At 42.7% G+C, this 17,850-nt stretch overlaps 1 protein-coding gene across 1 annotated transcript in view; it reads right to left on the bottom strand.

The window, feature by feature from the left end:
- Positions 1-820: 820 nt before the first annotated feature.
- The window catches only part of PACRG (parkin coregulated), a 593,567-nt gene continuing 576,537 nt past the window's right edge, over positions 821-17,850 (bottom strand). The window contains exon 5 of the mRNA XM_004466005.2: positions 821-1,310. Within this exon, the coding sequence (XP_004466062.1) occupies positions 1,150-1,310 (161 nt within the window). The 3' untranslated portion in view covers positions 821-1,149. The remainder of the gene's footprint in view (positions 1,311-17,850) is intronic.

The raw sequence follows: 17,850 nt of genomic DNA, 5'->3' as shown, positions 1-17,850 counted from the left end.
GAAGTTTTCTGGGCTGAGTTTCAAAGGCCCTGAGCTCATGGCCCAGCATGGTTAGAAAGGCAGTGCCCAAGTCTGATTGCTTCACAGTTTGTCTTCTATTGGGGCGCCTTTTTCGTTTCTCAGTTGAATGAAAAAGTGCATGTCTTTTTTTTTTTTTTTTTCTCAATAAGATTCCAAAATACTGACGTCAGATTCCCCAAGCGGTGCCATAAAACCCATCAAACTGGTAGGAGTAGGCAACAGGGGAGAAACCTTGCCCAGGGGGAAAAAAAATGGGATTTGTTTCAATGGCTGATCATTAAGATGCATATAAGTCATTTTCAAAAATGATTAAATGCCTGAACCAAACTGCGGGATAACATTTTGTCGATAACTCCCCAGGTCCTGAGATGCAGTATGCCATAATACAGAGGGACAGAGGTTCCAACTGGCTTTTTTATTTTTTCCCAACCATGTTTGCAAAGTTCCATTTCATATTTAAACACTGCCCAGCTCCCCGCCCCCAACTCCCATCCACCCACCCAACTATAAACTGAAAAGCCCCTGCCAGCCCAGATCACAAGTGAGCTAGAAGCATTAATTACATTTATAGCGAAGGCTCATAACAGGCTGCAAAAATTTCCCGCTGTAATTGGAATATAGATTCAACAGTTTTATTGAATGTCAAAGCACATTATTCTGCACAGCTGCTAGAGAGGCTCTGTTGAACGGGATGCTTCTCGTCCATGACAAACACCTATTAAGCAGTCAGCAGAATTCTTCCCTGACTACCTCTGACATCACCCTCAGGGCAGGCAGGCACAGGACAGCAACTGCTGAATTGCGTATGAAAAATTATAGTTTTATTGTCTGTACAACTGAAGGTTTAACTCGGACTCCTGCTTCTGTCTGAGCTGGATAAAGAGGCAATTCTTCTCTTCGAACAAATAAGCACAGTACACTATTGTAATCTAAGAAACAGGCACTATTTATGTATTGGAAAGCCTTGCTCTCAATAGGGCAAACAGTCCAAGGGCCCAGAAGCCACTGTTTCAGCAGCTGTAGGAAAGAAAGCAGGACAAGTCACAGAGCAGGAGAAGCTGAGAGCAGCGGAGACAGATGAGCAGCGCTCTAACGGAAGCCTTCCTCTCGTCCCAGCCGTCCTCACCGCTAGTTCAGCAAGCACGACTCGTAAGTAGGGACCATGTACTTGATGTTGATGAAAGCATCTTCTCCTCCATAGCGCTCGAAGGCTTCCAGGGTTTCTTGGATCAAGTCGCCGATGTTCTCCCTCTTCTGCTGGCTGTAGTCGATGCCGTCCCCGGAGTTCACTGGTTCATGCAAACACACAAAGAGAACAGTTAATTTCTTGGCACGTTTCCCCCAAAGTCCTACCCATCGGTCTGGGCATTTTCTCTGCAGGCGTGTCAGGAGCCGCAGACCTTTGACATTTTTACGTGACCTCGCTGAGTTTTTTAGGAGTGGTACCAAATACACGAGAGCACAAAATTTCAGATTGGAGCTGATGAAAGCGGATTGAAAATATGGAACTTGCACAGGGAAAGAAAGCGAGCTCATTGTAGTTATAATACAGATGACAAATAAGGGGCTCTCTGTCCCGAATCTGTTCCCCAAGAGTGTTCCCTTAGCCCTTGGGTGCTTCAGAACCACAGTGTGGCATATCTAGAAGGAAAGGTCTACCATCAGATTGGGTGGTCAGGCTTGTGTGGCCCAAAGGCGATAGAGTTTGGAATGAGAAGTCTGGCTCATACCATGTGTTTCGTTGCTTTTTTCCGCATGGTGGATGCTTTTCCCTGTAAAGACCAGGAGTTCAAGCCTTCGGGTATCTGAAATGATTTCGACCATTCTGGGTGCAGGTGGGATGGAAGCAAATGTACTAAGGAACGTTTGAATAATGTTCCTAAGGGTTTCCTAGGGAGTTGGGGCCACCACCAAGTAAGTTTGGAGTCTCTGGTATCTAAGTCCAGAGCAATAGGTCATCTCCAGTGGGATTCCTGGAGACCCCAACTGAGGCCGAGCCACCGGAGCCTGGAAGTGGCCATGGCAGTGGACGGTTGGTTTTCAAAGGCCTTGGGGAAACTGTGCCTGAGATATCCTGAGATCCCCAGTGAACCCAGTCTCAACCCGTGTGGAGAAGATCTATCTGCTTGCACCCAACCTGGGAGACGTCTGGAGGAGGCACCCAAGGGGGTGGGGATCTGACCAAAATGGGGGCCCCTTTGCTTCCATCTAATCCGTCAGAATTTCCCAACGGTTTTCTCCGAGGAGCAGCCCTAAACATTTTCACGTGGCATTTCACTCAGATATCCAAGGGTTTTGGTAACACTATTACGCCTCTGACATCACCCCCCTCTTACCAAGGACGAAAGTAAAGTGCAACCAGATGGCCAAGAGAAGCCAGGGTGGGGCGAAGGTGTCGGCTTCCGGGCCACAGAGGCAGGGCCAGGTGCCTTCAGTGCAATTTGAAAAGGTGTGTTCTACCAATAGAGGATTTATTTTATTCCTATTGCAAATATGTCCCCAAATATTTATCTTGTTTGAATGTGGAAATAGTAGAGGGAAAATGATGTTTCAAAACCTCTTTTCCCCAGTTATTTTGACATTAAAAAAGGCTTAGCAATAGTTCAACAATAATAACTGTAATAATTACAATTCCACACAGCCTAGATAAGCAGAGTTTTGCTTGATTTTTCCAGACCCTTATTAGAGAAAAATCACTGTCTTCTTCAGTGCAGAGAAAATAAATTGCCATCCTGATTGGTTTCTTTTGGTCGTGGTGAAAGGCAGGCAGAAAAATTACTTATTTTCAAAGACAGAGAAAGAGATTACGAGTCATGTGACCGTAATGTACATCAGTTTCTTGCAATGGATGCACGCAGAGTGGTTCACAATTAGGTGGTTTTTTGTCCTCATGATGGAAATCGTTCTGCTGTCACATGGAAAGATAGATTTAAGTTAATTTAACGTTTGATTTACACAGTCATTGACCATCCAAAATATCCAAATAGGATGGCTAGAGACAACACACAAGAGATTGAGATGTTTGAACAAAAGGGTTCCTGCCTGATTGTTTTTGAGCCAAGTAGCAAAGATAAACTTTTTTTTTAAAGATTCCTTGCCCCCTGTGCTCGCTGTCTGCTCTCTGTGTCCATTCGCTGTGTGTTCTTCAGTGTCAGCTTGTCTTCTCGTCTTCTCTTTAGGAGGCACCGGCAACCAATCCCGGGATTTTTGGACGTGGGAGAGAGGCATTCAATTGCTTAGGCCCCCTCAGCAACCTGGTCTGCTGTGTCTCTCCGCTGCGTCTCCCTTTGTTGTGTCACCTTGCTGCACCAGCTCTCTGCGGCGCAGGCTGTCTGCTCTCCATGGTGCGGGCCAGCTCGCCTTCACCAGGAGGTCCTGGGAATTGAACCCAGGGCCTCCTACAGGGTAGACGGCAGTCTGATTGCTTGAGTCACATCCGCCTCCCAAAAGAAACTTTTAAGAAGCAAACAAAACAAGAAACGTGCCCCAAATACACACTGGAAGCAAACAGACTGTTTTTGCTCTTTGAGATCTCAACGGCCAGGGCAGTTAGAAATCTCTACGTTAGGAAGGAGAACAGGGGTGCGGCATTTAGGGGAGCTTTCCCAGAGAGGAAGGTCTTGGAGTTGAATAAAAAAAAGAAGGAAGGGGCTTGTGTGCTCGGGTTGTTTACATTTATTGCTGTGTTAGGAAGGAAGTCCAAAGTGGGGTGGGGGGGGTAGCAGAAAAAGAGCAACAAAAGAATCAGAATAGGGGACTGGTGGGAGAACAGGTGGAACAAGGAAAAGGCTGGAGATGCATCTATGAGGAATTAGGAACGCCTTCAACTTCCCAGGATTTCAGTGGGGGCTGGGGACAGTGTCCAGGCAGTGTCTTTGACTGATCTTTGTGCACCTCCTGCCCCCAAATTTCATCCCCGATCAGCTCCTCGTGGTCATGAGAGCGGTGGACTTGCGAGAAGGTGGCCTCAAAGACTCTGGTACAACCCCCCACTCGAGGGCACAGGGAAAATAAAATCGGTGATAATGAGGCTGGGTTGTGGCAGCCTTGATGCAATTCCCTACGACAAAGATACATCTACTAATCACTAATAAATGGGACCTTTTGTTGGCATATTAGACCAAAGGTCAAGAACCGAACTGATCACTGGATGGACATATTTTCCTGATGGGTTGGAAAGTCTGCACACAATGGAAAGCTTAAAACACCCTGTTTTTTCCACTGCCTTCTCGAAAAGCAGCATTGACAAGCACCAATTTATTTCAAGAATAACCTATTCTTATTTTTTAAAAATATTTAACTGTAGGAGTAAGTAAACTAAGTGACTTTTTGTTGTTGTTGTTTCCCAACAGTGTGTAAAGCCAACGATAAAAGAGAGAACAGAAGTTGCTTATTCCAAAAGTGAGTTGGAGTTGGAATATTTCATGGTTGCAGAATGTATATCATTGGTGTGTGTGTGTGGGGTGGAGAACAGAGAAAGGAACACACCCCTTATTTTGCATGCTGTAATGATGACATTGCACAGTCTAGTGCCAAAGTATTTTGAGAGGCATTTGAGTAATGTGGTCTCCATTTCAAAACTGCTGTATTATTTTCTTTGAGGAGAAATGGAGGTGATTAGTTTAAGCTCACCCTTTTAAATAAACATGACACTGTTGAAAAATCTGTTTGTGAGACTAGGATGCTTTGAAAATAAAAAGATGGTTATTTACAATTGCCAATACTGATTAGGAAGAGGACGTTTCCATTTAGGAAGCTGGGAATCTATTTTATGTTTGTCAGTTAGAAAGGTATATTGATAATGGAAAAGATATGTTTTATTTATAACCAAACAAATAGGACTATAACAATGGCTTAAACCAGATTCTGTGCTTCTAAAGGGATCCCATGCAAGCAGAGCAGAACAAAGAGTTTTTATCCTCTTCTTAGAGATGCTTGCTTGCAGAAATTATGCAACTACTGCTTAAAAGTTGTTCCTGGTGAAGGATGGTTTTAAGCCCATTTGTGACTCTCAATGTTGAATTTTTGTTGACTATGTAGGCAATATCTTTAAGCATCAGAACCTGTATACTCTTTCCTAACCAATCCCTCTTTAAATTATTCTAACCCAGATGCTTTCTCTGTCTACTTTGCCATTCTGGTTAGAACTGATACATCTGTGTAAATACCCAGTTTCTTGTCTAGTTGATGTCATCCTCCTCGCACACGAATTCAGCTCGTGACCATCGTAACTCCTTGTCACCGAGGGCCACTGAAAAGGGAACTTAGATCAGATACATTTACAGTTCACACAGATATCTGCGACCCAGTGGACCCGGAGCTGCAGCTGAGCGTGTCATGTGGGATTTTGCTTAAACATTCTCTCTTAGCCTGGTTTCAACTTCTAGACTGGGTAGAAGCTCCGTTCTTTTCTTTAGTCATTGTTATTGTAGTGAAAGGGGTAAAAAATCAGCAAAAGGTAAAGCAAAGCCAGGGAGGAGGGGCCATTTTGGTGGCTAAAACTTCTCAAGTTAGTGCCAGAACTGGCATTTTGTGTTTAGCTCTGCTTCTTTCTACTGAAGAATGTCTTTGGTGGTGGCATCGACACAGGTATTATTGCATGATGTTCTCTCCGCTGACTTGAGCACACTACTAGGCAATGCAGGGTCTGCCAATAAGAAAAAAGGGCACTTAGCTTCTAGTTGAGGAAGCTTAAATAGCTGTCCTCTATGTAGAATCCAAGGATGGCTTCCACCTATCACACTGGTTTATGCTTCCTAGACCAAGAACCTCGGGGTAGTGTGTGTCTCTTCTGTTGCTTTATGTACCACTGGAACCCATGTCTTGAGCAAGCTCTTATCTGCTTGTTTAAGTCAGAGGCTTGAGTTTCCTTAGAGACATAAAGAGCACTAAAGGAATGGGCAGCTGGCCACTGGGAGGCTCAAGGAAAGTTGAATTCAGATTAGGATTTTTCTGAATCTAATGTTGTTGTCGTTGTTTTTAATACTCTGAAATGTTAAATGTATAGCTCTTCTTGAAACCCAAGGGAGTTATTTGGAAATAAAAGTATTATTTAAGGCATTGGAAATATAAAACAAATAAATGCTTTCTTCAAATTGCTTATTTGACATGCCTGAAGAATTAGTCATTTGGTACCAAGCAGGTGAACTAATTTATTAAATCTTCCTCTACTTTCCCTCAGTGACTAAAAAAATAAATAGGCAGGATTTTGGGAAGAGCAGTGCTTCTGTTGAATCTGAAAATCTCCAAACTGAAGCAGGAACACTGCACCCTAAAGGAAAGATCTAGATGACACAGCTGGAAAGCAGTTCCATTAGGTCTACAGGAAGTGAACGCCTGTGTCCAACTTACACACCTGGAAGGTAGCTCTATTAGAGCTGCAGGAAGTTGACAGCTGTATCCAATTTACACACTTGGAAGGCAGGTCCATTAGGTCTATAGGACGTGAGCACCTGTGCCCAACTTACACAGCTGGAAGGCAGGTCCATTAGGGCTATAGAAAGTGAGCACCTGTGCCCAACTTACACACCTGGAAGGCAGCTGCATTAGGTCTACAGGAAGTGAGCACCTGTGCCCAACTCTGGCCCTCAAGTGCTGAGCTTGGTACTTTTAAAAGTCAACACACCAAGCTTTCCTAAAGGAAACATTAGCTTGGGAAACTCAATTATAAACTCCCTGAGCGAATCAGGAAACAATAAGGGATGACTCCAGTCACGCTCAGACCATCGTCACCAAGCTTTCTTCACGCAGAATGCCCATTCTGAAAACTCCAATTTCATGACACTCAGTTTCATCATGCTCGATAACAAGCTGGCTCGTGTTACCTCTGGAGTACACCAAAGCACTTTCACTGTTGAAAACGGCAAATATCTCAGACAATCAGAAGATAATTAACCTGATAGGACAGCTTCACCCAGCCCCCCTCCACCCCCCCCCCCCCCCCAACAAGCACCAGTCACTGAGCCAGGTAAACGGATTCTTTCAGTGCAGGGAAGGTCAAATTACTGTCATAAAACCAAGGCTTTGAAAGAAATCGCTGCTGATGCCAATGGTTTGCCTCCACCCTTCTCGACTTTGCCGCGTTTTCTCCTTCCACGTGCGTGTGGGATAAGTGCCATCATTTTGTGCACACGTGTCACTCGAACACAGATCCAGCGCCTCTCGGTATTAGGGCGTTAATCAATATGGGGAAAAAAGAGAGCAAAAGGCACATCTGTCCTATCATTTTTCCGGGTGAAATGTCCGGGCTGCTAAGCAGGTGACAGGAACTCTGGTTCCAGGGTGCGTTTTCGTCAGGACAGTGTCACTTCGCTACAATGAGTGGAATTTAAAAAATAGAAAAGACATCACAGATGAAACAAACTTGTTTTTTTTTCTGCATCAGAAAGATTTAGTTTTGTTCTTCCCCCAAATGCTGAAGTAAAAAATTTCCACGCGCTCCCAGGCTGAACTGGAAGGAGTTCTACCTGTCAAGACCTGCCACGGCTAATCACCGCTCAGCGCTGGAGCTGCATTCCTTCCCCTTGGGGTTTTGATGATGTCGTCCACTGTGGCAGGAGAAAGCGAGCCCTGGGCTTGGGTTCAGGTCTTGGCAGGAAGGTGCAAGTGGAACTTACCGAACACCTTGTTAGTATAAAATGTTTCTTGGTGACATTAAACTCTCATGGATTTTTCCGTTGGGTGATCTGTGAACTAATTTCCCCTTTGCGTTTAGTGGATTTGAGATGACCAAAAAGGTAATTCGCTGTTTGTGCTTAGTAGTATTTAAACAGGAATGTCTTTGTGTGTGTGTGAAACAAAACTGAAAGTCTTCAAGACAAATCTGTTCAAAAGATAGAACACGGCATTAAAAGATGTCACTCAAAAGGTAACTCATCATGCTTATGGCCTTCCCAATGGTTGCTTTTGAATTTTTGTTTTTTATATTTTTCCATCGTAGCCTGAATTAAGAAAGGGAAAAAGGGATGTGGCTGTATTTTTATCTTTTAAGATATTTTTCATTCCAATTCATACATCAAATTTGTCAACATCTGTTTTGCCAAAAAATATCTGTTCAGTTGGGATTGGTGGGCTCAATTTACTTTATGGAAATAGTTTTACCGGTTTTGGAATAAACAAATTTTCTCCTGTAGGTTTTGGCTAATTACAGGTGAAGGAACTATTCATTCCAGCCTGACCTCTTCTGGAGATGAGGGAAAGGAAGGCAAAAGGAATGGGAGGGGACAAAAACCTAGGATGAAATTCATTTTCCTGCATTGGGTAAGAGAAGAAGACTTTGAGGGGATTTATTATGAGGTGATCTGCATTTAGAATCCTAATTTTTAGTTTTGCTATGTTGCTTTGAGGGGACTGATTTTTTTTTTCTCAATCATAACATATGGCACCCCATTTGGAATTCTGGATGTTTCTGGGTTTTTTTGTTTTTGTTTTTTTAAAGATTTATTTTTTAATTTATTCCTCTCCCCCTCCTTCCCCTGTTGTCTGCTCTCTGTGCCCACTCACTGTGTGTTCTTCTGTGTCCATTTGCACCCTTGGTGACGCCAGGAAACTGCATCTCTTTTTTGTTGCGTCATCTTGCTGTGTCAGCTCTCTATGTGTGGGCTGCAATCCTGGCAGGTTGTGCTTTTTTCACGTGGGGCAGCTCTCCTTGCAGGGCACACTCCTTGCACATGGGGCACCCCCATGCAGGGGTGCCCCTACGTGGCACAGCACTCCTTGTGTGTGGCAGCTCTGCTAGTGGGCCAGCTCACCACCCCAGGAAGGAGGCCCTCGGTACCGAACCCTGGACCCTCCCATATGGTAGGTGGACGCTCTACCAGTCGATCCACGTCCGCTTCCCTGTTTCTGTTTCTGGTTTGGTCTGTGCTTAGCCTTAGCTCCATTGGCTGGCTTCACATCCTTGTGGAAAGTGATGCTTTTCAATATACTCTCAGGTTTTGACCTAACAATGGATATGTCCAAAGTCTTGGTTCAGGAGGTTCAGGAGTTGCAATAGTTTTTCAACCAAAAACTTAAAATAGCCACAGCATCTAGTAGGGTAGAGATGCCCAAGGGCTTAAATACTTCAGTCTTCTCAGATCTTGTTGACATTAATGAAATTCACAAGATTTCTTTCCTCTGAAGAGAAAAGCTTTGAAGCAAGCCCTCGATTCCCAGCTGGATCTTTCTCTCTCTCTCTCTCTTTCCCTCTCCCTCTCTTTCTGACAGGGACCCTGGGTGACTAAAGCAAGAGGCTGCTAAGACATCACTTTTGAAAGCTCAAGGGAAGGTATTCATCTTCAGAATGGAGACACTGATCACTTGTGAAACCGAAGTTATCATGGATCTTGGCCCAATTGTAAATTAAATATTCAAATTTCCCTTCAAATAGGCAATGAAAATTTCCGAGCAATTGCCATTTTTAACTGCAAGGTAGATCGATTTCTCTAAGTAATGAACAATCATAGCATTTGTAGTATACTGGTACCGTGGAAAGAGCATGGAACTTCAAGGCAGATAACCTGGGATTTAACTTTTTAATAACTTCATAACTGCAATGTTTGATACTTACTAGCTATGAAACTGTGGACAGGTTACTTAATTTCTCTGAAACTCAGTTTCTTCCTCTGTATAATAAAGTGATAGAAATTTGGATGATCTGGCCCCACTCATCCTAACATTACATTTATAAAAAAGATGTGTTTTATTTATTTATTCCCCCCCCCCATTGTTTGTGCCCGCTGTCTGCTCTCTGGGCCCATTTGCTGTGTGCTCTGTGTCTACTTGTCTTCTCTTTAGGAAGCACTGGGAACCAAATCTGGGACAACCCAAGTGGGAGAGAGGCGCTCAGTCGCTTGTGCCACCTCTGCTCCCTGCTTTGCTTTCTCTCTCTAATTGTGTTTCCTCTTTGTGTCTCTTGTAGCATCATCTTGTTGCACCAGCCCATTGTGCCAGCTCACTGTCTTGCCCTTCTTCTCCAGGAGGCACTGGGAACCAAACCCGGGACCTTCCATGTGGTAGGCGGGAGCCCAATCACTTGAAACACATCCACTTCCCCATTACATTACGTTTTTATAAATCACAACAAACTTTCAAACAAGCTGGTAGAAATGGTCATCATTCAATGGCTATATTGTATTCAACTGAGAAGATGATCACACAGCTATTATGTAATTCTTCAAAATAAGTCACAAATCTCATAAGCCTCAAATTTAGCTCGAATCAAGCTCTAAGAAACCCTAAAAGGAACAGATGTGAAAACTCTTATCAAAAACTCAAATTATTTGTAGATACAAACACCAAACGGTATTCCATTCTGCTCTTTCAATAAACCTATCTAGATTCTGATTTCTTAGAATAAGGACCAAGGGTATGGATTGATTTTTTTTTTTTAAGGAGGTACCAGGGATTGAAACTGGGACCTTATACATGAAAAGCAGGAGCTCAACCACTGAGCTACACCTGCTCCCCTGGATTGATTTTTCACATAATCAATTGACAATGGTGTGGTCAAGACTCTAGCAAAGGCAAATTAGGGTCATCTCTGGTTAATGACTATTTTAACTGAAAGTATATACTGAGAAAAATAGGTGGATTCACCAATTTATCCCTCTACAACAAGGGTTCTTCGTAACCTTTTTTGTTCTCTGGATCCCTTTGCCAGTCAGGTGAAAACCACGGACCCCTTACTAAGTCCACACTATACTGTGTGTTACTTAATAAATACATCACACCTGTACCAACACGGCCCCACAGGAATAATGTTTTTTGAATTTCAATTCAAGCTCACGGACCCTTGGTTAAGAAGCCCCTGACCTATAGGATAATTAAAATAATCGATTCAGCCACCTTGCAATTGAGTTGCAGGCCCACCTATGGAGTGAAAGCCTATCCCTTTTCTTCTTGGCCAACATGATTCTGTGAACAGAGTGGGTCGAAAAAGGGAGCAGAGAAGTCTACATCCAGCCCAGCCCTAAATTCCTGCTCTCTTATCTCACAGTGGGGCAACAATCCTATTAATATTAGTAGCATGAAGTGATGTGCACAGATTAGCGCATTGTAACCCGAGAACAGCCTTCCGAGGTGAGAACTATCAGTAGATCCACTTCCCAGAGGAGGAGATTGAGGTCGAGGGAGGTGAAGTCATTTGCCAAAGTGCCACAAGCAGCAAGTGATACGGTGTACTAAAAAGGAGACATTGGGGTGAGTATCTGCCGAAGGGCGTTGAAAAGGGTCATGAGAAGATCCAGAAAGGATGGACTGGAAGCCAACACAGGGCACGTGCCTGGCAGTAGAACTTCTGCCTCTTATAGAAGAACCTTAACCCCAGAAGAGATGGTCTAGGGCAACCAGTCAATTAGTGTTTCATAGAGCAGGAAACTGCATTGTAGCTTGATTTTCAGCATATGGGTTATTATGCTACCTTTGCTACATCACAAATCCTTGAAATCGTAATGTCTCTCACAAGGTATGAGGAAGACGGAAATCAAGGTCAACTGATTTCTAAGACTTTTTTTTACAGTGTCACATGACATATGACTCATGATGAACATAAGGGAATTCCTAGGATTAATTTCCCATTTCATCCTTCCCCTCTTTATAAGCATTTATCATGATTTATTTATAGGTCAGGTAGATATGAGTTACCTACCAATCTTACACATGAGGAATTTATAGGGCAGTGTAGAAAAAAGTCATCTGAGAGTCACTGTTTTAGCAAAGTAATTGCTACTTAGTGAAGGGCTACCTGATGCAGTCAGACCAGAGGCTTTGGGGAAACCTACAACTAAAGAATAACAGAAAGGTATTCTTTAAAGCAAAAAGTAGCAATCTTATAAGCATCTGAATGGCCTCTTCTATAGCCTAAAAAAAAAAAAGGCTGGGAAGCAGATGTGGCTCAAGAGATTGAGCTCCTGCCTATCACATGGGAGGTCCTGAGTTTGGTTCCTGGTGCCTCCTGGAGAAGATGAGCAAGACAGCGAGCTGACACAACAAGATGACACAAAAAGGAGACACAAAGAGGAAAGATAACGAAAGAAACAACAAAGCAAGGAGCGGAAATGGCTCAAGCAATTGAGCACCTCTCTCCCACATGGGAGGTCCCAGGTTCAGTTCCCGGTGCCTCCTAAAGAGAAGACGAGCAGACACAGAGAGCACACAACGAATGGACACAGAGAACAGACAGCGAGCTCAAACAACCAGGGGCGTGGTAATACATAAATAAAATAACTCTTAAAAAAAAAAGCTGCATTCAAGCCACAGATGTTGGAGAAGCTTGTGAATCCTTTCTGTGAAGACTGAGAAGTTCTCTGCCGTTCCTTCAGAAATTGTTTCTCAGAACTCTTGAATAGTACTCGATGTAATTTAATGTTGTATGGAGGCACTTTAGTGGCTCCTGCTAGGTAAGTGCTGACTTTCTTAATACAGTCCCTGGGCCTGCGCTTAGAAGGTTAGAGCTGTTTTTGAGGGATCTCTTCCTTTAGTCAGTTTGCTATTGCATAGTCCATGGTGGATCTGTTTAATAAACACTAGGGAATTTGGTCTTTCCATCTTCAAACTCTTCTCTTTTGCAACCACTGCCAAAGTAATTTTCCTCATCATTTTCTCTCCTGATTAATAACCAATATCTCCACATTGTGTGATGGATCAAATTCAAATTCCAGAGCATTCTGGGCCCCCTGTGAACTGATCTTCCTGTAACCTCTTTGAGGATAGGAACATGCTACTTAGGTTATACACCTAGTTCCCCGGCATCAAATAAAAACTGAACACTTGTAAAATGAAAGCGTTGCATTAGTGACTACTTTGTGGGTTTTCTGTATCCAAGTATTGATATAAGGGTATTTGGTTCTAAATAAATTGTATGGTAAATGTAGTACCCACGGTTTGTCTGAATCAAATTCTTTGCCATTTATATGCTTGTGATTTCTTATCCATGGAGAAAAGATTTATGTGAATTTGGAAGTGTTTGATCAAATGCATTTAAATACACGGAAGGTTCCTAGTTAGATAGATTCGTCTTTTTTTCAAAGTCCTCCTTGATTTACCTGGATCATCCTTAAATTTGAGAAGAAAAACTTTCTTTTTCCAAAGTGAAATATGACATTATCCCTTATTATTATCCACTTGATTAGTAAGTAGTCTTTGTTCAAAGATGAAGAAAATGCTGGATTTTTTGGGTGCCTTCATTTCATAATATCTAACTTTTGTTTAATATAATTTCTTATGTAAATCCATGAGAAGTTTCAATCAGATCAAGAGATAGAAAATGATTGCTTTCTATTGGAAAGGAAATATTGATTGCTGCTTTCAGAAATGATGCATACCTATTGGAAATGATTTTCAACTATTTCTAGATTGATGCTGAAAACTAAAAAAATAAGGCAAAATCGCAGCCATCACAATTTCCCATATTCAGTAAACATTTAGTGATAGTGGATATGACCCATTTTCTTCTCTGATTCCTTTCTTTCTTTCTTTTATTATTTTGTAATTGAAGTTTAAAAGTGAAAAAACATCATATATTTCTAACAAATGGTATCAGCCAACCCAGTAAACTAAGGGCAAATTCATTTTCTCAAATTATCTCTGTAAGGACTTCCACTGTGTATTGAACTTAGCACCCAGAAGCCTCTTTGGGTCCATATTGGTGCTTGACATCATCACAAAGTGTATTAAATCATTTAGGCTGAATAAACACAAAGCCACATATAAAACAAATTCAATGCCTCGATGTACTCTCTGTTCCATTGCAAACAAAATAAATAAACTCACTGATTCTGCTTAAAAGGGAAAACTAGATTATCCCAATTATCGGGGATATATCTCAGGTTGCCTAAAGTATCTACTCTTTGAAAACTATCCAGTGAATTAATGGGTGCAAAATATGAGAAGATTTCCAAGCCATTAGCTGGAAATTATACAGAGTGGGACTGTTTTTCATCAAATGAACTCAATTAATGTAAAATAATATGCTGAATGAACAAATCAGAGCAATATGCTGTACTGAACTGAGTTAAGTACTGTAAAAGTGACAGCCTTTTACAACTGTCTCAGTTTAAAATAACCTGGCATATCTTTGAAAGCTCTATCAACTTTTATCAGCTTCTACACTGATAAGTTAAACGAGACAAGAGGCATCCTCCTTCCCACCAAGCGTGCTCACATTGAACATTATCTGAAAATACTTCAGTTTGCCTAACAACATTCTTAACAAAGGTTGGGGGCTTTGCTAAAGTCTAATCAAAGCTTTGGTCACGCGGTGAGAGAAAGAGAGGTACCTCAACTATGGAAACAAAATTAAAACATGGCCATTTAATTGGCCCCAGCAGCAAAATTGGGTTTACGCAGAATTGAAAGGAACACTTGCTGGAAATGCGGATGGGCGAAATATGCTTTTGATACTTTTGAATAAAGGATGCTGCTTTGAGTTACATTTTTATCTCTTCAAATTCCTCAGTTTAGCATGCCCAATTGTGTTCCTCTGATTTAGAACTTTGAGTAGGTGATTCCAGGCAAAGGCAAAGTGGAAATAAAACAAGAGTGTTCCCAAGGATTTAAGACCATGTAGTTTACAAAATGCACACACAGGCTTCGTGATGAATACATATAGATTTGAATGCAGTTCCATATTGCTCTCAGCCCACGACTGAATGCCTTTGGTAGAAACAGGTCTAATAAGACCTACCGGTATGGGTTAGATTCAAGGAAAATATAAGAGAATATGTTATGTTTTTATTCATAGGACAAGCTGTTGATAAATTTTGACAATTGCTATTAATATAGCTACTATTACATGAGTATTCCATCTCTCACATAGTAGATATGTGTCCATTATTTAATTGTCTTCCTGGATAGGGCAGAAATTATAGCCCATGGGACACCATGGTGTAAGCTTTCTCCTTCATCATTTACTAAAATGCGCTCACTCTTTGGTCTCACAAAAGGAGCAGCTGTTGAGCTGCTTTATCCTCAAGCCATGTGTGGGAGCAAGTATAACATTTTCTGGATTGGCTATGAATATGGAGCCTTTGTCTTTTGGACGTTCCATTACACAGGCAGTAGTTTGTTTTCTGGTCTAGCCTGGCACCTAAATCCCTGCTTGGATCTCTGCTAGATCAAGAGGCTGGGATGCAGGATTTTATGAGCAAATAATTAATGACATAAGCTTACTTGATAGTTTCCCCAAATTCCATTTTCCCCCAGAGCCTACACAAATGAGGAAAAGATTAGTTGTTGCTCTCCTACAAATGGCACTCAGGCTTGGTTATTTGAGGGCTGGAAGTGCTGGATTTTTTGTTTTGTTTTGTTTTGCTTTTCTCTTTTGCTTCAACAAAGTCCTGACTTTTCTAATTTGAGCAGCATCGTTCATGATCAGTCAATCTCCTTGGTTGTTGGCTGACTGTGTGAGATGCTGTCCCAGCTGAACATCAGGAAAACATGGACTTTGTGTTTGGACACAAGCCTGATACTTGTGCCTCAAGCCACGGCAAGTTCATATATAGCCTTCCCGTGGCACTTAACAGTTGCAAAATGATTTGTATTTGTATTTCCTTATTTTTGTATTTTGAGGCAGGCTGTCTAATTGGACCTAAATATATACTAGCTACAATGCGTTATCATGCCCATTTTGTATCAGGCAAGTAGCTGAATCAAAAAAAAATAATAATAATAAAGAAAAGAGGACCGTCCCCTTGTCTGTTGTGGACCACAAAGAGAGTTATTTTGGGGAGGAGAGAGAGAAAAACAGAAGGGAAGAAACAAGCAATATTATGGCTCGTGCCATGTCCGTTACTCCTAGGAAGAGTATTGGGGTAGAGCTTGCAGCTTTGGCGTCCCAGTCTAAAGGAGCACTCCTTCCTGTTCCACACTTTTCCAAGCCATGACGCTACGTCCCTTGGGACGGGGTGGACCTCACGACTCCCGCCGCTGCGTCAGGTTCCCAATGTTGACGTTTGCACAGCACTCTGAGTAATGAGTAAAAGAGGGCAAAATGCCTGGCAGGCAAGCACAGAGCAGCAGTTAAGTCTGGTTCGTGCTAGGTTAGGTTTGGACAATGAAAGACCTCCAGAAGGTTGATGGAAACCTGGACTAAGGGCTGACTTGGTTTCTTGGCTTTACTCCTGCCTCCTCCTATAAGGAGCCCGTTATCCTCGGACTACCCCAGGACTCTAAAGAAATCATTCCACTTAGCTTTGGCCTCTTAGAAGTACTCTGAATTCAGGAACACTGTCCCCCGCATTTGCTTTTATCAACAAGGTCTAGGTTCTTGGAATAGAGATCTGCCACGTGAATGTGGCTTCTTTTATGTAGGCAATATGTTTATATATGTTTTAGTTCCCTTGGCTGCTCATGCAAATACCATGCAATGGGCTGGTCTAAGTTATGGGAATTTATTAGCTCATGGTTTTGAGGCTAAAAGAAAGTCCAAATCAAATCATCATCAAAAAGATTGTTTCTTCCCAAAAACTGGTGTTCTAGAGCTGGCTGCTGGCGATCCTCGGTCCCGGGCTCCTCTGTCACATGGCGAGGCACAGGGCAGCCTCTCCTGGCCTCTCTGTTCTCTTTTAGGTTCTGCTGAATTTCACCTTCTTGCTTGTGGTGGCTTTTCTCTCTGTTTGTCTGAATTTCATTCCACTTACAAAAGACTCTGGTAAGAGGATTAAGACCCATCCCAGGCCACACCTTAACTGATACCTCATGGAAAGGTCCTATTTACAATGGATTCGTACCCCCAAGAATGGAGTAAGTTTAAGAGCAGGTTTTCTGGGGTTCATACAGCTCCAAACCACCACAATATATATGATATATATAATCATTATATATATATATAATATCAATTTTTTAAATTATAGCCTTCCTAGTGGGTGTGAAGTGCTGTGTTTACATATATGTATATATAATATATATATATATACTTTTTTTTAGATTTATTTTTTCTTTTATTTCTCTCCCCCCCGCCCCCCGTTGTCTGCTCTCTGTGTCCATTCACTGTGCGTTCCTCCCTGTCTGCTTGCATTCCCGTCGGCGGCACCAGGAATCTGCGTCTCCCTTCTGTTGTGTCATCTCTCTGCATCAGCTCTTCGTGTGTGTGGCACCACTGCTGGGCAACCTGCACCCTCTATTTTTTTGCACCACCCATGCGTGGGGCTCTCCTACGTGGGGACACCCCTACATGGCACGGCACTCCTTGCGCGCAGCAGCACTGCGTGTGGGCCAGCTCATCACACTGGTCAGGAGGCCCTGGGTTTGAACCCTGGACCTCCCATGTGGTAGGCAGATGCTCTATCAGTTGAGCCAAATCTGCTTCCCTACATTTTTTTAGGCAGTACCAGGGATTGAACCCAGAACCTCATATATGTGAAGCAGGTGCTTGACCCCTGAGCTATATCTGCTTCCTACATTTATATTTAATAGAGAACTTTAGCTTGAAGGAACAGCTCTAGTGCTGGGAATTTCAACATCAAGATAGTCTGACTTAGGAAGCATTGGAGGACAGGCAACCTTTCTGGCCCCAAAGAATACACCCAGTGGTAGCCTACTCTTGCTCCTTGTGGGCAAGCCTGGTTGGGTAGCATGGGCTAGTAAGGCTGACCCTTCCTGGCATGGCTCTGGGACTTGGGCTGTGGGAGGGTGTCCCCACAGCAGCAACTGGAGCACTTGCCTTGGTGCAACATAGCTCCTGCATGACAATAGGGACAGAAGCAGTAAGCTCTGTTTGCCAACATGGCCTGCTTGGTGCTCAGGCACAAAATCTGTGTGCCCAGATCAGTGGCTGCTTGTAGACTGGTTTTCCAGTTTGAGGATAAGAAGGATGACTCAATCAATCCAAGGATGGAACAAGGAACAAGG

The sequence above is a fragment of the Dasypus novemcinctus genome, chromosome 28, assembly GCF_030445035.2.
Source record: "Dasypus novemcinctus isolate mDasNov1 chromosome 28, mDasNov1.1.hap2, whole genome shotgun sequence".
Lineage (NCBI taxonomy): Eukaryota > Metazoa > Chordata > Mammalia > Cingulata > Dasypodidae > Dasypus > Dasypus novemcinctus.
The sequence above is the reverse complement of the archived record's forward strand: the minus strand, read 5'-3'. Positions and strand labels throughout refer to the sequence as shown.